This window comes from Tursiops truncatus, chromosome 15 (assembly GCF_011762595.2).
Source record: "Tursiops truncatus isolate mTurTru1 chromosome 15, mTurTru1.mat.Y, whole genome shotgun sequence".
NCBI lineage: Eukaryota > Metazoa > Chordata > Mammalia > Artiodactyla > Delphinidae > Tursiops > Tursiops truncatus.
Window position 1 is genome coordinate 9,358,088 of NC_047048.1, and position 20,967 is coordinate 9,379,054.

At 55.9% G+C, this 20,967-nt stretch overlaps 2 protein-coding genes across 2 annotated transcripts; one reads left to right on the forward strand and one right to left on the reverse strand.

The window, feature by feature from the left end:
* Nucleotides 1-11,869: 11,869 nt before the first annotated feature.
* CLDN4 (claudin 4) lies at nt 11,870-13,582 on the forward strand. The gene has a single exon (XM_004310812.4). It carries the CDS (start codon nt 12,117-12,119, stop codon nt 12,744-12,746), a length of 630 nt encoding a protein of 209 aa, XP_004310860.1. The 5' UTR covers nt 11,870-12,116; the 3' UTR covers nt 12,747-13,582.
* An 890-nt stretch (nt 13,583-14,472) lies between these two features.
* METTL27 (methyltransferase like 27) lies at nt 14,473-18,561 on the reverse strand. Its single transcript, XM_033839498.2, is given in 6 exon segments — nt 14,473-14,761; nt 14,763-14,883; nt 16,661-16,753; nt 17,126-17,261; nt 17,475-17,603; nt 18,156-18,561. Coding segments are annotated over 6 exon segments (729 nt in total). The 5' UTR covers nt 18,279-18,561; the 3' UTR covers nt 14,473-14,634.
* Between the last annotated feature and the right edge of the window lie 2,406 nt (nt 18,562-20,967).

Sequence of the window (20,967 nt, forward strand, 5' to 3'; positions counted from 1 at the left end):
CCTCACCCCATCCGACCCGACAGACCCAAGATGGGGTGTCAGGGCTTTCCTCGGGGGTACTTAGAGGAAGGCTGCAGTGACGCTCACCTCCACTGGGGGGCGCTCCTCTACTGCCGGGGCCACAGCCACCCCAACCCCATGGGTTACTCCTCCCCGTGGACCTCACAGTCCTGCCCGGATGCCCACCTCCTCCGCCTGTGCATCAAGGCCTCGGCCACACTGGCTGTGCCCTCCGCAGACACCCAAGGGCGCCCACCTCAGGCCTGCCCCGCTGGACCCACCCTGGGGAGAACGGCACTGGCCATGCACACAGCACTGGTCGGCCTTTATTTTTCATCATGATGAAAAAAATCTGTACATCCTGTGGTTCACCATTTACCCTGAACCCCCTCCCTTCGCTGAACCCCACCTTAGGGGTACCTTGGGCGGCCCCATCACTTTTCTGACGATCACAACATTCCCTGTTCACTCTTCCACCGCCCTTAGCAGGAGCGATTTTCGAAATTCCCATCCACGGGCTGGAGTACACGGCGGAGGCTGCAGTGACCATAAGCAAACACACGGGGGCAACACCTGAGAGGGCCGGGCGGGCCCAGCCTTGGCGGGGAGATGGACACGCAGCCATTGTACCCCGGTATGCAGCGCCACTGCCGAGGCCTCTGTCACCTTGCTGGGCGTCCCAGCTCATTCTGGACAGGGGGTTGTAGCGGTAGAGATGGGGTGTTGCCTAGGACAGGCACCCTGTATTTCCACCATCCTGCTAGGTCCCCGCGCCCTTTACCCAGCCCACACCATCTCGGGTAGGTCTCACCACTCCAGCGTGTCCACAACCCGACCAGCAACCCTTGAAGACAGGGCCTGAGGGTTTCTGAGTTTCTCCCCGGTTCCAGCAAGCTCCCGGCTGTCTTGAAAACAGACTTGAGTAGACTTGATGTTTGGTGTGGTGGTTACACACTGGCTGTGGTTTCAGACAGTTCTGGGTTCAAATCCTGCCTCCACAAGCTGTGTGACCTCGGGGAAGTCACTTAAATGCTCTGAGCTTTGGTATCTACATTAGTAGACTGGGATGATAGCCCTTTTTTTTTTGGATCTTAATTAACAGAATCTTATTAGTTCTCTCCTACATATACCCATGGTATCAGAGCCTTGTTTCAGAGCTCTTCCTTCCTCCTGTTCACTGTACAGACCTGGAACCCAGGCCTGCCCAACAATCCCTATAGAAGACAGTGTTAGTGTGTTTGGGTCCTTCTTTGGAAAGCTGTCACCTCTCTTTCACCTGAACACTGGGACTAACCCCAAATTCCAGGCAGTCACTTCATGTTTTTGAGCTGTAGCAGAACAAATGCATGGAGATTTCTTTAAGGCTACAAACTTTACAAGTTGGTCCCATTAACAATGACCTAGAGGCAGGAGTTTTGTTTTTTAGGTTTTTTTTTTTTGCAGTACGCGGGCCTCTCACTGTTGTGCCCTCTCCCATTGCGGAGCACAGGCTCCGGACACGCAGGCTCAGCGGCCATGGCTCACGGGCCTAGCCGCTCCGCGGCATGTGGGATCTTCCCAGACCGGGGCACGAACCCGTGTCCCCTGCATTGGCAGGCGGACTCTCAACCACTGCACCACCAGGGAAGCCCAAGGCAGGAGTTTTTTAAACGGCATGAATCGAACACTTGCACGTTTCAACAGAATACAGTTTACATTCATCTCTAAATCTGAGATTAAGAAACTATCAGCTGGTTTCCAACTGGTTTCAATACTGGTTTGAAATTTGAATAATTTTACTGTGTAGACATTAAATATTTTGTTTAAATATGAAACATTAAATCTTTTCCTGACTATCCAGACAGAAATAGAGAAAGCAGGAACAACAGGCAGGAGAAGAAACAGTCCAGTTAACAGACTTGTGACTTCTATGCCATCTGTAACAAGGGGAGGGACTTCGGCATGGGTTTCAAAATCGCCTGGAAGCTGCCGCCTAAAGTCACCTCTACTCGGCATAAACCCTTTTTTCTACACAAGGTGTCTGATTCCTACAAAGGCAAAAGAAACCCAGAAAACAAAACAGAAAGAACTGGGGTGGTCTCTCAATGAGTTACAGTGGATATCCTGTAGCACTGAAGGAACTGTCATTTTATTTCGTACTACTGAGCCCTTGCCACGCAGAAGAGCTCTTGCTGAGAAATAAAAAACTTCAATCCTGGTTCCCCTCAGAGGACACCTTGAGCCTGGGTAAGGTCCTCAAGACGAAGGTTTCCTGCTAGCAGGAAGCTATTCTCTCCTAACTTCTAGGCTTACTGCATACTAGTTGAAAAACAGGCCACTTGGCTATTTCAATAAATCTCAATGTCACAGCCCTTTTTTTTTAATGTTTATTTTTTTCAAAGGAAAACAGCAACAGCCAGTTGGAAACCTATTTATTCTTCAACTCCAGTTTTGTTTAATTTAGAAGTGACTTACTGATTCACTATATTAACCACCCCTCCTCCCCCCCAACCTTTCCTCTTTAAATATTTATCTTCTACTTTGCTGAATTCTTCTAAGGAGATTGTTCCAGTATATATCTCCAGGTCCTTGCTTTGCTCCTTTTACCAAATAAATAAATAAAAATTAAAATGCAAAATGCAATTCCCTTGTGCATCTTAAGGGCTCCAATTGTCAAAAATAGAAAAGAAAAATCTTTGGAATAGCCAATTAAGTTGAATTTAAAAAAAAAACTCGCACGACCATGTGTAAAATAGTTAGTGGGAACCTGCTGCATAGCACAGGGAGCTCAGCTTTGTGCTCTGTGATGACCTAGAGGGGTGGGAAAGGGAGGGTGGGAGGGAGGCTCAAGAGGGAGGGGAAATACGTATACATAGAGCTGATTCACTTCGTTCTACAGCAGAAACTAACACGACATGGTAAAGCAATTATACTCTAATTTTTAAAATTAATTAATTAATTAAAAAAAAAAAACCCTCACGTGAATGTGGTTTCTCTGGGGGCAGAAATCCACTCCTATTATACATCACAAGGTCCTGAGGGGTAACAGAGGCTGTGTGGGGCCTGCCTGGCACCTGACAGGCATTTGACAAGTGCTAATTATTATTCTTTTCAAAGCAGCTCTGTTGAGCTCTAATTCACACACCATGCAATTCACCCATTTAAAGTGTATAACAAAGTGTTTTTTTTAGTCTATTCAGAGTATGCAACCATCATCACAGCCAATTTTAGAACATTTTCATCACACCAAAGAGAAACCCTGTACCCTCTACCACCCTATGCCACGTCCCCTCCAGCCCTAAGCCACTCATCTTCTTTCTGTCTCTATAGATTTGCCTGTTCTAGACATTTCATGTAAACAGAATCATACGATATGTGACCTTTTGTCTGACACTTGCATTTAGCATGTTTTCAACGTTCACCCATGTTGTAGCACGGATCAGCACTTCATTCCTTTTTATGGCTGAAAAATAATTCCGGTGCATGAATATAGCCCACGTAGTTGATCAGTTCATCCTCTGATGGCCACTTGGGTTGTTTCCCTTTTGACTGTTGGAATTATGCTGCTATGAACATTCAGGTAGCTATTATTATTAATGTCACTGCCCTTGTCTTCCAAGATAACGAGGCCTGAGTGCCCCAGACTGTCCAGAGCACAAAGAAAGGAAAAAGCCGGGAGGGCTGTTTTGTACCAGATTCATCCCAAAGGGAGGCCCGGGTACCAGAGTTACATGGGATGGGGGATCCTTCTCCCCATCAGCAGGGAAGCCCAGTGTGTATGGATATGATTCAGGATATGAAGCAGGAGAGGAAGGCTGGGCCAGATTACGGCAGACTTTAGTATGGGGTGGGTAGGGGTGGAGGCGCCTGGGGAAGACTTCTGTGGGTGAGTTGGGCTTGGGGGTGAGTGGGCGTGGAGGGTGAGGCCGGTGGGAGGCCAGCAAGGAGGCTGAGGAAACCATGGCTGGTGTGTGCATGTGTGTGGGGGGCTTATTGCCATATCAGTTTGCCTCTGCTCTCTCTTCTTCCCCGTTCCCAGCAGCAACTGGTCAGGCTTGGGACTGGGGTGGGGTGGAAAGAGAGCCAAGGCTGAGGCAGAAGCTCTCCCTGGGCTTGACTTTGAGGTAAAGGCCGAGGTCAAGAAGAGCTGGGGTTTGGTGTTCTGGAGTGGGGACAGGAGGAAGGGATAGCAGAGAGATTCCTCTATTGGAAAGCAGTGATGTGGGCGGGTGGATGACTTGAGAGTGTGTGGCATGTGGGGAGGTTCCTACTACATGCTTCTACCATACGCCAGGCACTACTCACAGGAATGAAAGGTGATACCTTTTAGTTGATGACTATATGGCTCCTGGACAGTGATTTCTTTCATTTCGTTTTTTGGCCGTGCCACGTGGCCTGCGGGATCTTAGTTCCCTGACCAGAGATCGAACCCGTGCCCCCCTGCAGTGGAAGCGCGGAGTCTTAACCACTGGACCGCCAGGGAAGTCTCGAGGCCAGTGATTTCTGATTCCTCGGTGTTGCTGGGAGGCCACTGAGCCCCAGACCCTGAGGGGTCCAGGCAGACTGGAGCCTGGAGGTTTCCACGGCACCCAGGGCTTGGCACTGGCTGATGGTTCAAGGAAGGACTTCCCGATGTCCTGGGATGTCGAATATCCCTGGTCAGAGATGGAGCTGCAGGAAGTTCTGAGGCTGAGAGCCCTGCCAGCCCGCTGAGGTGGCAAAGAACTGGAATGAAGTGGATTAAAAGAAAATAAAGAAACACGCGGGACCCTTGGTGCATGCCCAGGTGTGTGGTGGCAGCTTCATGCTGATGTGGGGCTGAACAGCTGTGGAGTGATGCTGACGGGCAGTGACACCAAGCCACTGGCCCCTGGCCAGCCCCCTGGGTACCTGCAGTCCCCCAACCTCACTGGAGAGAAGCAGGGATTGTATGGAGGGGGAAGGGAGGGTGTGACCAAGGGTTGTGGGTGAGCGCTCAGGTCCTTGTCAAAAGTTCAAATCATGTAGGTTGGGGCTTCCCTGGTGGCACAGTGGTTGAGAGTCCGCCTGCCGATGCAGGGGACATGGGTTCGTGCCCCGGTCCGGGAAGATCCCACATGCCACGGAGCGGCTGGGCCCGTGAGCCATGGCCGCTGAGCCTGCGCATCCGGAGCCTGTGCTCCACAGTGGGAGAGGCCACAGCAGTGAGAGGCCTGCGTACCACAAAAAAAAAAAAAAAGTTCAAATCATGTAGGTTAAGCCCTGCTATAAAAAGAACATTGAAAAAGAAAAAAAGTTCACACTAACCAGAGGTGTGGCTGCTCCCAGCTGGTCCCCACATCCTGCTCCCCAGCCCATGGCAGGCAGGTCAGGGCCGGCTGTACCCTTCCTCAGGGCTAGACTGATCCAGAGCTGGGAGCCAGCAGAGAATGAGGGCTGGGTCAGTGGGCGCACCGGGCGGTAGGACAAAGACCTGGCAGTTGAACTGGGCCCCAAGAAGGCCAGGGGTCAGGATCTGTGGGTGGTGTCTACCCCAACCATGCCTGGAGGCACTCCAGTAGGAGAATGCCGGCCAGGCCCGGAGGAAAGGGTAATACGATCTCTGAGTCACCTGGGGCTGGGGTGAAATGCCACTTACAATGGATAGATTTTTGGTTTTGTCCCTGGTCTGTCACTGCTGACTCACTGGCTGCCTACCTGGGAGTCCCCTGGTTGACCTGCTAGTTTCTCTCTCCCTCTTGGTATGTCATGGAAGTAGAGACAGCTTCTCTGTAAGCTGTCGTCATCAGGTGTAACCTGCCCAGGCTGCTGGGAGGGAAAAGGTGCTGGGTTCCAGGATCTCCTGGGGTCCGCACTTGGGGGGTGGGCAGGAAGCAAGTAGGGATGACTCCAGCCCCTGGCTCTACCCATTGGAGACAACGTCTGTCTTGGCCCGGGGGAAGCAGGCTGCTCTGGGGGTCTAGCTGGTCCTGGGTCAAGATGTCCCCCTAATATCTCAAGGTTCCATCCACCCCAGAGCAGGGCAGCCCTCCTGGCTCTCCCCATCCAATTAACCTACCACGAAGGCCCAAGTAACAGCTGTCTGGGCCTACCCTTGCTCAAAGCCTGTCCATGGCTCCCCTGGGCACCCCAGCTCTTGAGCTGGCTACTTGAGGCTTTTCCTGATGTGCCCAACTTGCCTTCCAGCCCAGCTCCACCACCTGCCCAGCTCCAGACACCACAAGGCCCCCGAAAGGCCCCTAGTCTCTGCCCCTTGCCGCTCCCCTTTTTAGAGAACTCTCTCCTTTCCATAGGATTCTAAGCTTTTACTCACCGTTCACAGCTCTCCTTCCCTCTCCCTCCTCCAGGAAGCCCGCCTTGGGCCCAGGATGCTGCTGACCCTTTCCTCCGGAGCCCACACAGAGCTGCCTTCTCTGGTCTAGGGAGTTGTCTGTTTAGATCAGGGGGTCTCGAGGGCAGGCACTGGCCCAATTCCCACTGTTCTCATGATTCTCATGGCCCTGGAATGTCACATCAGTTCTCCGAGGCTTAGTTTTCTCATCTCTAGAATGGGACAGATGGTGCCCTGCATGGTTTTGTAGTGAGAAAAAATGATGTCTCATAATACTAAGGCACCTTAGCAGGCCCAACTCCTGCTGACCAGTGACCTGGCTGGGGGGTGTGGGCTGGGCAGGACTGATCCCTCCAAAAGATTAGAAGGTCCTCGGGGATCCCCTGGCCTTTAAGTCCTCTTCTTCCTCTGCCTCTGGAAAATGGATGTATCATACAATCAAGAGACAGGGGCTGCTCTGAAGTTAGGTAGGGGGAGCAGGAGGGAGGGATGGGGGGGCGAGAAGGAGTTCTCCTGTCCCTGGGATGGACCCCTCTGAGAAGCAGGGCAGTGGCTTGTGAACGGTGGACAGCAGGGTGGGCGGTGCGGATGGCTCCGGTCTTGCATAAATATGGGCTCTTTGAAACTGCCAGGCAGAAGCTGGACTCAGAAGCACTAATTTCATGGAAACTAATTAAAAACTCACTCCGTCCCATCCTGTCTTTCAGTCTCCCTCTCTTCACAGAGCCCTTCCCCCGCTGAGCCCCTCTCTCTAGCCAAGCCCATTCAGAGCACCCACATCCCCCCACCCACCCCCCGCCCCCGCTCAGCCCCTCCCTCTCTCTGAACCCAGCTCCATCCCTGCCATCCCTCCATCCCATTCCCAGAAGTGCCTGGGCCGTGGGGCTGCAGCCAGCAGCGTGGCCTCGCTTCTCTTCCTTGGAGATGCCACCCCACCCCACCTTCTCCCTCCATGTATGTGGGGAACCAGGCCTGTCATTACCCCCTCCGGGGCCAAGTGGGGAGCGTGGCCACCGGTGTGGGCTGCCAGGCTACGGGCAGGGGGCTACCCACTCAGCCCAGGGCCTGGCCTCCACTTCTGAGCCCAGGGCCCGTGGCTTTCTAGGGCCTGGACTGGGCCCGCCGGACCCCTGTCAAGGCGGCGAGAAGAATCTCAGTGGACTGAGTGGGCCTTGCTTCCGTGTTTTCACGGAGCATCCCACTGCCTCAGAGGGAGATGTTGTCCTCCTTCCCCGGATGAGGAAATTGGTTGAGAGAGTTTAATTCTATTGCCCAGTGTCGCAGAATTGGTAGTGACAGAGCTGGGACTCAACCCGGGGAGGGCTGGGGTCATCTCAGAAGAGAGCCATAAAAGGACCACGACATTCTGCCCCAGATTCTGAAAGTCCCAGCCTGGGGCCCAGCCCTCCCAGCCAGGGCTGGGCCTGCCCTAGTGAAATCCCCACTGTTGCCAGAGCCAGCAGGAGGCGGCCAGTGCATACCGGCCCAGGGTCTGGAAGTGACCGCCTGTTTGCTGGAAGCATCCAGGAGATCTTCCTCCTGGGACCATCCAGGACGATGGCTCTGAAGTGACTCGAGACACAATCTTTACACTCACGGAGAATTATGACACCCCACTGCAGATTATTCACTAAAATTTAAACAAATTTTTAACTTAATGACATTGTCTCTGGTTAAAAAAGAACAGGATCTTAACTTGTGTCTGTGGGCAGAGAAGTTAGTGAACTCCTGCAGAAATAAATCGTTTTGAGCCAACTTCCAGCTAGACTGATTTCTGAGCTGAGAGTGAGGCTTCTTCCTTTTTCTTTTTTTTTTTCAGAAAAGCCATTTGGTTTTTTTTTTTCTCGGTACGCGGGCCTCTCACCGCTGTGGCTTCTCCCGTTGCGGAGCACAGGCTCCGGACGCACAGGCTCAGCGGCCATAGCTCACGGGCCTAGCCGCTCCGTGGCATGTGGGATCTTCCCGGACCGGGGCATGAACCCGTGTCGCCTGCATCGGCAGGCGGACTCTCAACCACTGCATGACCAGGGAAGCCCTAGCCATTTGGTTTTATACAGATCAAAACGTATGTTTGGTGGGGAAGAATAATTTTAAGTTGACACCTGGCCTTAGAGTTCCTGGTCCCAGCGGAGATGAGTGAAGGGTCCCGGGACTCGGGTCCGCTCAGCCCTCAGAGATCCCTCTGGCCGCCTCGGCAGGGGTCTGGTGGACCCGCACAGACCAGAGAAGGACAAAGAAGGCTCAGATGGCAGCAGGGCGCCTCAAGGTTGGATGCGAGACTTTATCTGCCACTTTCCCAGGGACATGCAGGGAGCTGGGCACAAGGCTGTGTGTGTGTGTATGTGTGCGTTGTGATCAAAGAGTTGGCTGAGCCCCTGGGGCCCTGGGGACCAGGGTCTGAGAAGTCCCAGCTCCCCTTCGGTGCGAGGGTAGAACCAGAGCTGAGGGCCTGATGCTTTGTGACATGAACTTGGCTCTTTCCTCCTCACGGTCCCAAGCTTTTCAGCTCGCAAAGCACTTTCACATCCTCGTCTTATTTCACATCTGTCTTAGATCGGGAAATGTGCTAATGTCTTCAATTTACAGAGAGAAGTTGAGGCCCAGAGATGGAGCTGGCTTCCCCCGAGGTCACGGGGCTGGTGAGAGGGTTATGGGCGGAGATGGGTGACCTGATCTGGCTGGGGAGAGCGCTGTCCTTGATAAAAACCAGCGTGTAAGATACAATTCTATTGGCGTCAAATTAGTGTATGTTGGGAGAAAGAAAAAGAAATAAGTGCTAACCCTGCCGTCTCAGCCCCCAAAGCAAAAGTCATGAATGGCAGACACACTAGTAAAGTGTCACAGTGAAAGACTGTCTAAGCTGTTGGGAGGACCAGGCCCAGGGAGCCAGAGCGGGTGTAGGAAAATTGTTCCGGCTTTGCCGGTGTTTTTCCTGCAGCAGGTGCGTGGGACCCAGCCAGTGTCTCCTGGCGTAAATGAATCCTCAGCAAATATTTCTCCAGCTCCACTCATGTGCAGAGGGCTCACAGCTCCCCCAGGACTGGCTCCTGTTTCTCCTTCACACCTGAGCACCTCGAGCTCCACCTGAGCTCCCCTGCCCTGGGCCTGCCCTTTGCCTTGGGCCCTCTTGCACCTGTCCTCCCCCTAGCTTTCAGCCCCTCCCCTGCCTCTGAAGTGCTTGGCTGAGCTGGGCAGGGAAGGACAGCTTCTTAGTCACTTCTGTTGGGCCACAGGTGGAAAGCTCTAGGGCCTGTGTGCTCCCCCTCCCCCACTGCTGCTTCTCCAAGTGCCAGTCGGCTGTGTCCCAGAACAAGAGCAGGAAGTTGAGGGAGGGGCGTGTAGGGGGTGAGTGAGGGTCTCTGTAGGCAGAAACCTTACTGAAGGGCTGGAATGACCAGCCCACCCCGTTCTGGGCAAGCCCCACACGGCCCTCCCTGGGCCTCAGTTCACCCATCTGTGCAAAGGCAGTAAGAGTCCTTGCCCTGCTTAATGATAGGCAGGCTGTGATGAGGTCACTGCAGGGAAGCACTTATCGTCCCTCTGGAAGGGCAGTATCTCCGTTGCTCAGTCCACAGGCCTGTTTGCGTGCTGTTCCTCGAAGCCTGGTAAGGAGAACGCCAGGGAGGCGTGGTCCTGGCAGGAACTATTCCTGTTTGTGTTGGTGTGTGTGTCTGGGGCTGAGGGGGAGTGGGGGAGGGCAGCTGGGAACCGGGATAATGCCTCCTGCCTTGTTGAGCACCTAGTAGGTGTCAACCCCTGCGCTGAGCTCTGAGGCTGAGTATCTATCCTTCAGGAGCCCCCAGCCTTGTAGGGGAGACCGAAGTGTTTACAGTCAACCACAGTACAAGGACCTCAGTTTCCCCATCGCGCTAGCTTATTCCTGCCAGCCCTATGGTTCCACAGGCTGTCAGCACGTTTTAAATAGCTCACAGAAAGCTTCTACCCAAATCACCCACACAGGATAGCTCTCTTTCTCGGGAAGCTCAGGGATCACTGCCAGGGTCAGATTAGACACCCAGCTGCCCCAGGGCACCAGGCACGGGGCTGGACAATGCTGGGGGCTCAGGGATGAGCTCCCCAGCACGTGGGGAAGAAAGGGGGTGGGGTTCCCTTGATCCAGCCAGGATGAGCCTGGCCATTCTCTCTCCCCACCACAGTGACTCCTTCCTTTAGGTTCCCAAAGCCCCTGCCCTGAATCAGGCCCTTCCTAATCCTTGCCCTCTGCCCGGCTTTCACCTCCATCCTGTTTCCAGAGACCCCTTTCTCAACCTGGCATCCGATGCCCTTGCTGGTCTCACAGCCTCTGTGCACAGCCCAGGGCTCCGAGATGCCTGAGGCAGAAATTTCTGGCTCTTTTCCTCTGGCCCCTCCCCCACTACCCCGTCTCTGGTCAGACTGGATTCCTCTGAATCTGTTCTGGTTCCCAGAACTAGCTGCATCTCCCCACCTTGGGCACCTTGGCACTCGCCGTTCCCTCTCCCTGAAGCTCTCCTTCACCTAGTCCTGCTGTCTTGCCCAACTCCAGAGGGCCCCGTCCATGGCGATTTCTGTCATCAGTGCCTCTGCAGCACAACCCAGTTGCCTGGAGTTATGCCAGGCAACTCCCTTTCCCTGTCAGGCCCCCTCCCAGGCACCACCCCCGACACCCCAGCTGAGTTTTTCCTCCCCTTCCGAGTCTCATGGGACTTTGCTCCCATTCTGGCTTTATCAGAGGACGGTTCTGTGTATCTTCACTAAGTAAACACCTGTTTGCTGGACTGATGTCCCCAGGGTCTGGCCCATGGCTTTCTCTTGGTGACCTCCCCGACCTAATTCTGGCCAAGCCGGCTTTGCCCCAGCAGAAACTGGCTGAAACTTCTGAGGTTGGGGGCAGGCTTCCTTCTCTCTTTGGCCAAAAGGGCATCACCTCCGAGACCCCTCCTCCGGCAGGGCTGGGAAGCCAGGTGATGGTGGTGAGAGATGGGGAGGGCACGTGATGGACCCAGGAGTCCGGGCCCCCCAGCTCCTTGGTCCTTAAAATTGGACCACATCAGGCCAATGTCCAGACGCGGGTAATGCAGATGCATGGATGGCGAGACGCTTAACAAGTAATTGTCAGGCCAGTGATGCAGCTGATGAGGACTCTGACATCAGTAATCATGGTGGGGCTGCTCTTTGATGTTCCCAGGACTCTATCCTCAGACCCTCTCCCTGAAGGTAGCCACCTTCCATCCAACCACCCAAGCCTGGAATGAGGGAGCCCTGGGGTGTGGGAACCCTGGTCTTCAGGCCCCAAACCTGGCTAGGCCCGGCTCCCCGCTCCGGCCCCCCAGGTATGTCCAGGTGTTTGCAGGCTGTGACTCAGTGTCTATCTCCCGGATGACCTCAGCACGGGCCTGGGGGCAGGGGGAAAGGGCAGTTTCCTCTGAGACTGGCTCTCCAGCGTGGTGACTCAGGGGCCGAGGGTTGGGGCCTGAAAGTTCTTTTGTTGGCAGGCTCAGGAATCTAGAGAAACTGGTCAGGGGGCGGCTCCAGGGACTGAAACCCCTCCCTCGGCCCCCGCCCCTCCCGCGGAGCCCTATAACCGCTCCAGTCTTTAGCCTGAGAGCTTGCGGCAGCTGTCGGCAGGAAGGAACTGGTTGTGTTACACTCTGACTCTCGCTGGGTTTGTGCCTCTGACCCTCAGGAAAGGCACCCGGAGCTGCTCCAACTGGCTTTGCCTCTGGACTTGCCGTGAAAGACCTCCCTGCGAACGCTGAGTGTTCATCCTCGGCACTTGGACTCCTACAGCCTCCAGGGCCGGATCCCCACAGCCTTCCAGGTCCTAGACCCCAGCAGACGCTAAGCTATGGCTTCCATGGGGCTGCAGGTGATGGGTATCGCTTTGGCCGTGCTGGGCTGGCTGGGCGCCATACTGAGCTGCGCGCTGCCCATGTGGCGCGTGACGGCCTTCATCGGCAGCAACATCGTCACGTCCCAGACCATCTGGGAGGGCCTGTGGATGAACTGCGTGGTGCAGAGCACGGGCCAAATGCAGTGCAAGGTGTATGACTCGCTGCTGGCGCTGCCGCAGGACCTGCAGGCGGCCCGCGCCCTCATCGTCATCTGCATCATCTTGGCCGTGCTCGGTGTGCTGCTCTCGGTGGTGGGCGGCAAGTGCACCAACTGCGTGGAGGATGAGAGCGCCAAGGCCAAGACCATGATTGTGGCCGGCGTGGTGTTCCTGCTGGCCGGCTTGCTGGTGATGGTGCCCGTGTCCTGGACGGCCCACAATATCATCCGCGACTTCTATAACCCACTGGTGGCCTCGGGCCAGAAGCGGGAGATGGGTGCCTCGCTCTACATTGGCTGGGCCGCCTCTGGCCTGCTGATGCTCGGTGGGGCCTTGCTTTGCTGCAACTGCCCACCCCGTACCGACAAGCCCTACTCTGCCAAGTACTCTGCCGCCCGCTCCGCTCCAGCCAGCAACTACGTGTAAGGCGCTACCGTTGACTCTTTTCCTTTCAGCTTTGTTTCTCCCTGGATTGAGCTTACTGTGACCCCAGGATGGCCTGCCAAGCAGAGACTGAGCCAGGCCGTTGGCCAGCAGCCCTCAGCCCCTCCTGGCCCTGTCGGACATTTTCTCAAGGTCACCTCCAACACTAGCAAGGATGGATGGAAAGAGACTCCTGTACCACCCTCCTCGGAATGGCTGTGGATACGGGGGGCTGGCTCCTGATGGCCCGGACAGCTCAGCCCTGACTTTGCTTGGGCTCTGCCTCTGAGTGGGTGTTCAGCGGACCATGGGACTATGCCCGTGTTGATCACGGCCCCCTTCTTTGATCCTCCCCACTCTGTCTGCCAGCATCCTCTGGGTGGGTCAGCGAGCGCTTGGGCTGCGCCTTGCCCATGGAAACCTGTGGCCACGAGAACGGTCGCCTTGCTCACCCACCTGCCCTTGGAGCATAGTTGCCGAGCAGAGAGTGGACGGACAGGTTTAGAGGGGAGGGGCAGAGGTGCTACAAACTGGTTTGGGTAGTGGTGGGGGAGGGGGCTACATGTGGCCCAGGCTGCCCACACCCCTTCCAGCCCCTGTCCTGCAGGCTCCGAAGAAGGACCCCGGGCCCCTTGAGACTGGCCACCTCTGGATCCTCACCCCTGCCAAGGTCATTGGAGAGCCTGGGAGAGGCAGGGGGAATGCTCTTTCTCTGGTCCTAACCCCAGGAAGTCCTGGGGCTTCCCCCTGCTGCTACGTGGTTTCTGTTTTGTAATTTAAACTATTTGTCACGGTAATTGCTATTATTTTCTACAATAAATGGGACCTGTGCACAGGAAGACTGTATCGTTTCTGATTTCAGCTGCGGAGGTGGAGGGGAGGGCAGGGTTGGAAGCCTGGGCAGGGGGGTGGTGAGGGGCAGGACGACCGTGTGGTGGCCAGGACCAGAAGACTTACAAAACTGGTTCTGGGGAATTGTGAGACGTCGAAACTGGCCCCGAGCTTTGGAGTCACCTTGCTCAAGCCCTCCATTTGTCAGAGTGTAAAGCCCAGGACCTTAGGAAAGTGCTGGGGACTGTAGGAGGGAGGAAAGACGAGAACAGCCAGCCCTGGGGGATGGGCCACCTGCCCTCCCCTCCTTTTGTTCCAGCTCCGTCTGGGCCTCCAGGCTGGTCTGCTCACCCCCCAGGTCCCTTCTCCCAGCCTTTGCTCAGGCTGTCTCTGCCCTCAGCCTGGAACGTCCCTCTTCCTTTCTCCACCCTTCTGAATTCTAGTCCCAAAGGCTCAGCTCTGCGCCTCCTCCTCCATGAAGCCTTCCCTGGCTCCTGTCTGGAGGCATTATCATCAGCCCTGTTCACATCCCCACCTGGTGCTGGTGCGGACAGTCACCGAGGCCCTTTCACCTGCCCAGCTCTGGGGCAGCCTCCAAGCTACGCCCTGAGCCCCTCGGCTCCGCGTTCCGATCCCTTTAGAGATGAGGAAACCGAATCCTGGACACGTGAAAGTGTTTGGCCAAGGCCCAGATGCGTGAGCACGGGTTCCTGGTCTGTGAGTTAGAGGGAGAGGGCCCTCCACCCCAGGAGGGGTCAGAGTCACATCTGTGGCCCTATCGTGCCTGGCACAGGGACAGCCAGGGATGGGGCCCCTCTCTGTCCTGTTTCTTCTCTTCTGTCCTCCATAGGGACAGATGTCACTCTTTGCAGGGGTGAGAAAACCGCCGAGCCAGAGCTCTGCTGCCGCTTCTGGGACTCATTTAATAGGCATAGCTCTCCTGAGGGGCAGGGCTGGTGCAGCGGCCTCGTTTTACAGGCAAAGCAGAGGAGGCCCAGCCATGGGCCTGGCCAAGGCCTCATGGAGGCTCGGAGGCCAGCTGGGGGCTAGGCACTGGGCCTCACTCCCTCAGCCTGGGCTGCCTCCTGCTTTCGGTACAGGTAGACGATGCCGGAGATGAAGCCGTCGCTGTCAGAGGTGCCAGGCCCCACCTCGAGCTCGGAGGTGGCCAGTTCCCACTGGTCCACAGGCCAGGCCACCAGGCGTTCCCAAGCCCTGGCCTGCTCCAGCCTGGCCAGGGTGGCCTCCAGCGCCTCTTTGTAACGCAGGTTGGATGGGTTGGTCCTGGTGGTCAGACACAGCAGCCCACCTGGGGAGGGGTGGGGAAGGAGCAGGCGAGTGAGGGAGGGGCAGGAGCCAGGGACAGGAAGGTTGTCCCCTTCCTGCTCACATCCTCAAGGGAGGAAGTTCTCCCAGCTTTGCCCCCGGGCCAGCCTTTCCCACCTCCAAGCCCCTGGTGCTCACTGATCCCTCCCCCAGGAATACCCTCTGCTTCCTCAGCTTACCAGACTCCTACACACCTTTCAAGGCTTGAGTGTCCTTTATGCTGGGAATTTTTGGCTGAATTCCCTTGACAGAGGGGGCTCCCTTCTCACTGTTCACCCAGCCCCTCTCCTGGAGGATATGGCTGTGTCTGAATGCTCATGGGCTTTGGACCTTGGGCAACTCCCTTCACCTCTTGGAGCCTCAGTTTCCCAGCTTGCAGGCATGGTTACCCTGTCTCACAGGAAGGCCAGCACAGTCAGTAAGCACTGGCTGAATGAATGAACGACCTTGTCACTCCAGGTCTTCTCCAGGCACCTAGCGTATGCGGGCTCAGATATACTCAGGAGAGACAGGAGTCTGGAAGGCTTCCTGGAGGAGGAGGTAAGGAGAAGCAGGGTGCTACCGGCAGAGAGGGGCTTCGTGAGAGGAAAGGCTCTGAAGCAAGGAGGCTGTGACATGTGGGCGGGCAGTCTGGCCGGCTGAGGGGACTGGGAAGCACAGGCTGGGCGAGGAGGTCTGGTCCTTACTTGTTCAGGTGATGGGAGTTTCCTGCCCTCCCGAGCCTGATCACTACCTCTCTCTCTGATGCCACCAATGTCCCTGCATCTGTCAGCCTCTGCGGTTCCCTGAGGATGAGGCCTGCCTAGACCTGTCTTGACTTAGCCAGAGCCCCTGCTGAGCCCAGCAGGGGTGAAGGGGCAGGGACCAGATGCAATCTTGCTGTGATGGGGCACCTTCGGGGCTTCCAGATCCTGTCCTGCAGCCAGGTCTGAGCCTCGTGGTCCTCACACGCCACCACTCTCCTTTCTACCTGGGACTTCACTTAGGCTGTGTTCCTGCGTGGACTGCCCCTCACTCCCCATCCCAGCTGTCCCAAATGCCTCTCTTGTCTGAATTCTCAGGGCATTGAGCACCCACAGCCCTGTGGGCCCACCTCGGGCTTGGTCTTTTTCCCCTGGCCCCTTTCTGGGGCATGTGGGTTGGGTGTGTACCTTCTCCCCAGGGCAGAAGCAAGCACGGGGCAAGGCACACAGTAGCAGCACAGTAAACACAACCCTCACCTGCACATCAGCCCCACTTGTGGAGTTTATAGAAAAGCACTCACATCTATCATCTCACCTGAGCAGCCCCATTTCACAGATGAGGAAACTGAGGTCACGAAAGAGAAAGAGACTCCCCCTAGGTTAGTGGGGAAGCTGGAAGATGAGGGAACTCAACGGAGCCCCTACTATGTGCCAGGACTGAAACACAGGCCTTACAGACACTACTTGACCCAATTCTCACTGTAATCCTACGGGGAAGGGACTGTGCCACTCTGCTTACTGATGAGGAAATAGAGGCTGGAGAGGAGAGTGGAGTTGCTTCCGGTTTCCCAGTGGATAAGAGGCAAGCTGGCAACCTGCCCGCCCTGCCTGTTTGCCTGGGTCTGTTGATGGTGACGGCTGCAGCCGAGCCTGGGACGGCAGCTGTGGCTGGGATGCCAGGCTGTGTGACCCTGGGCATAACCCTACTCTCGCTTGGCCTGAGGCTTTCTGAGGCTTGCGTCTGTGGGTGTGGAGAAGGGAAGGTGCCTGCGTGTGGCTGGATGGGCTGCTTCTCACCTGGCTTGGTAACCCGCAGGAGCTCAGGTAGGGCACTGCAGGGCACCTGGCCGTCACTGAGGGCGCCCACCACCAGCACCGCGTCGAAGGTCCCTGTGTGGAGGTGCGGACATGGTGTGGTGGTTTGTCTTCAGTGTGGCCTCAGACCACCCTGGGGGAGGGTGCGCATGACAGGGCCTGGGGAGGGACCAGGCCTGCCACTGGTGTCTGTGGGACCCAGATCCCGTGGGGGATATGGCAGATGTGGCCCAGTCCTGGACTGAGGTCAGATCATGGGACGGAAGTTTCGGAGAAAGCGTCTCAGTGAGGGATTGGGGGGCTCGAAAAGAGAATAGGACTCAGCGTGGGAGGGGGCTTGTGGAGGGCTAGGCAAAGGGGATGGAGTCTTGGCAAAAGAAAGGGGCTACGTCAGGTGGGCTTGGTCAGAGGGTGTACCTTCGGGTGCTGAAGGGAGTAGGGGAGTACCTTCAGAGCTGGGTAGAGGCTCCTGACCCAGGGTGCAGAGGCTGAGGCGCTGGTAGAGGCCACGGGCCCGGGCCTGTTCCAGCATCCCTGGGCTCCCATCCACCCCATGCAGCTGGAGGAAGCCCCGAGCCTGCAGCTGGGGTGGGGGGACCCAGTCACAATTCATACCTGCCGCCTCCCACTTAGGTCCCTGCACCTCGGGGAGGACAGTGGTCCCCGCAGTGGATGTAGCCCAAGTGTTTGGAACCAGTGAGTCTGAGCAGGGAGGCGGGGATCTGGGGCCTGGGGTAGTAGGAATTTTGAGCAAGTGGGGGCTGAAGGGAGGGCAGGGGATCTAGGGTGGTCTCACCTCTGCAGCCACTAGGCCAGTACCACAGGCCACGTCCAGGATCAGGGCAGCGTGGGGTGGACCTGGAAGGGCTTGGGTGAGGCAGTCCACTGCGAGCTGGGGAGCGCGGTACTGCAGGGCGGCCACATCCTGGGGACAGAGTGCTGCACCAAGAGCCACCCCGTGCCCCAGTGTTTGGGGGACCTCCTTTTGGGTGGTCTAGGAGTCAGCCCGGCCTAGCTGTGTGCATCGGGGGCCCAGGGCCTGCTGGGACTACAGTGAGGGGAGAACCAGGTATGAGGTGCTTTCCTCTGTCAAGGGGCGGGGACTGGAGAGTAGCCCTCAGCCCACGGCTGGGGTCTTTTCTGTGGGCCTTGGCATGGCTCTCTGCTTAGTTCATACTGACCCCTCAGTGGCACCTCTGCCTGGACTGCAGTCCCAGGGTGGGGATGTCTTGGCCCCTGATCTCTAGGGTCTGCCAGTCTGGAAGATGGGGCTGGTGAGAGGGCAGGGCCACTGTGGATGCGCTGAAGAGGAGCCAGTCCCAGAAGAGACAGGACTGCAGGGCTGCACCCAGGTCTTACTTCCCTCTCACATTCGTTGCCCTGCGATGATGCAAGGCTCACTATTCCGGCTTTACAGACACGCAAACTGAGGCCGGGCAAGCAGATGGAAGCAGAGGTGAGGACCCGGCCGGTTTACCTGGTCATAATCCGGAGCCCATTGGTCATAGAAGTGAAGCTTGTGGGCCAGGTCGGTGATGCCATGCGAAGCCCCCACTCGCGCCCGCACCTCGGGCAGGCTCCGGCCCTCTTCCAGAGCCATCCTCCTGTGGGACACGGCTTCCGTGTCCTGAGGCCCACCTCAGTCTCACCTCCCTCCCACCCATCATGCCCAGCAGAGGAGGCTGTCAGGAGGGGGCCTCTCCCGGCCACCGGCACAATGCAATCCCATTTCACTGGGGGTGGGGGTGGGGACACTGAGCGCAGGGAGGGCGAGGCTGGACACCTGGGGACTCAAGGCTGCTGGAAGGGGTGTTCCCCTCGGCGGGAGGGAGGACCTGCCCCACCTCCTTGTCGGCCAACGCGAGCGGGATTCCAGGGTGGAAGGGCCCCTTAGGTGGTAGGGGTTCAGAACTCACCTCCTATCTGACACGCCAGCGGGGTGGGTGGGCGCTGGAACTCGCGGAAGGGCCTGTAGGCGAGCCTGGCCACGCCCCCACCTCCCTCGATGATTGGTTTTCTGCTAAGAGAAAATGTCCAATCAGAGGAAAGCGCTGGCAACTCGCCCACCCCTCCACCACCAGCCAATGAGCTCAAAGTTCTTGGCCCGCCTTCAGTCCGGGAAGATCCCGGAATCTTGCTGAGAAGTTTGGAAGGTATCTGGGTTGAGTAATGTTCTCTGTGCCCTCCCGACTCCCGACGTCCTTTATGCTTCTCCAAAGCATGAGCTTTTAGGCAGTAGGAGCCTCAGAATTCTTGCGGACCAAAGAGGGACCTAGGATTAGCCTTCATTTTTAGAACAGTCACCAAGATCCATGCAAGGCTGTCCAGTAGAACTTTCTTTGGTGATGGAAATGTTTTATAAATACACGCTGTTCAAGTGGCTGTTGAGCGCTTGAAATGTGCCTAGTGCTGCTGAAAACAAACACTATAGGTTGGGACTTGAAGCCAGTCGCACTTCAGATGGGACTTGAACCCACAATCTCTGGCTTAGGAGGGGACTTGAACTCACAATCTCCCTGGTGAAATCACATACCTGGTCTCAGGACTTAATGAAGCTCAGGTTCTTTATGTGTTGTTGCGGAAGGAATTCAGCAAGAGGCAAAGTGATCGGTAAGAAGTGGACTTACTGAGAGTGATACATACTCCATAGACAGAGTGTGGGCCATCTCAGAAAGTGACAGGTTGCCCTGAAATATGGGGAGGTTAGTTTTCTTTTTTTTTTTTTTTTTGCGGTACGCGGGCCTCTCACTGTTGTGGCCTCTCCCGTTGCAGAGCACAGGCTCCGGACGTGCAGGCTCAGCGGCCATGGCTCACGGGCGCAGCCGCTCCGCAGCATGTGGGATCCTCCCGGACCGGGGCACGAACCCGTGTCCCCTGCATCGGCAGGCGGACTCTCAACCACTGCGCCACCAGGGAAGCCCGGGAGGTTAGTTTTTATGGGCTGGATAATTTCATACGCTGATGAGTGGGGGGGATATTCTGACTATCTTGGAGGAGGGGTGGGGATTTAATGGTTGTGCCCTGCCTGTCTCAGCACTGAGGAATGAATTTTAAAATTTATTTAAATAATTTAAACAGCCATCTGTGGCTAGTGGCCTCCGAGTTGGACAGAGCAGGGAGCCTTGCTACTCAAAGTATGGTCCACAGACTTGCAGCACCTGCATCAGCATCATTAGCTTGGGTTGCTCCAGGGGAGGACCTTAGGGGAAATGCAATTATTAGAAAAGCAAATTTGTTAGAAATGCAAATTTCTTGAGTCTTATCCCAGGCCTATCGAATGGGGTGGTCGTAGGGCCCAGGGATCTGCTTTTTAACAAACTCTCCGGGTGATTTCTATGCAGATGAATTTTCAGAGGCACTAGCCTAGAGAACCCTTGTAGGGGATTGAAGTGTGGTCAGGCAGTTTGGGAGACTGTTGCAGTTAGCCAGGCAGGAGGTTGATGTCCAGGGTTGATGGTGCCATTCGTAGTGGGGGAACCCAGGAAGAGGAGTAGGTTTGGGGTGAAGAGGATACTAACAGTTTGGGAATGTTGACTTTGAGATGCGTACTTGAAGATGTCTACTTGATGCCAGAGTCTTGAGCTCAGGAGAGAAGCCAGGCTGGAGACAGATTCAAGGTCATGAGTACAACCTGTGGTGAGTGAAGCATCTGGCACAGGTGAGATTGCTCAGAGAAGAGAAAGGGGAGGGGAGAGCCCTCAGGATCCAGCTTGAGGACCTCCAACACTTCAGTGTTTCAGAGTGTAAGCAGATCGGTTAGGGGGTCCCCAGAGAAAGAGAACCAGGAATGGTTTTCTGGACAGAAGAGAAGCCATTTTGTGGTCTAAGCCTGGCCACAGTGCTTGCCCTTGAACAGGTCTCAGTAACCAGTGATCTTAAAGGAACAAAGGAATGCAGGAACAGAGAAAAGGCAGTCAGACAATAGTGCAGTGATAAAGCAGAGTCCTAGTTCATCCTCAAAGCATGTACATAATAATATATCTTTGAGTTCTGTGGGAACTAAGGCCCCCACCCAAGTGGAGGACAACAATGACCCTCTAAATGACCAACTAAATGACCAACTAAAGCCTGGACTCTGTGGGCCTTTGCTCCAATTCTATGCTGAATTCTCCTCTGCTCAGGCCCCTTCATGAATATGCGTATACCGTTAGCTTAAAACTCCCCCAATTTTGCCATTCAGGGAGACGCTGCTTTGGGAAAGATCCCAGGTGTCCTCCTTACTTGCTGCAGGTAATGAATCCTTCCTTCTTCCTATCTTTGGCTTGGTTGTGTCTTTTGTCTCAACACCC

Coding starts and splice junctions, on each gene's coding strand:
- CLDN4 (XM_004310812.4), top strand. CDS start 12,117: ATGGCTTCCATGGGGCTGCAGGTGATGGGTATCGCTTTGGCCGTGCTG.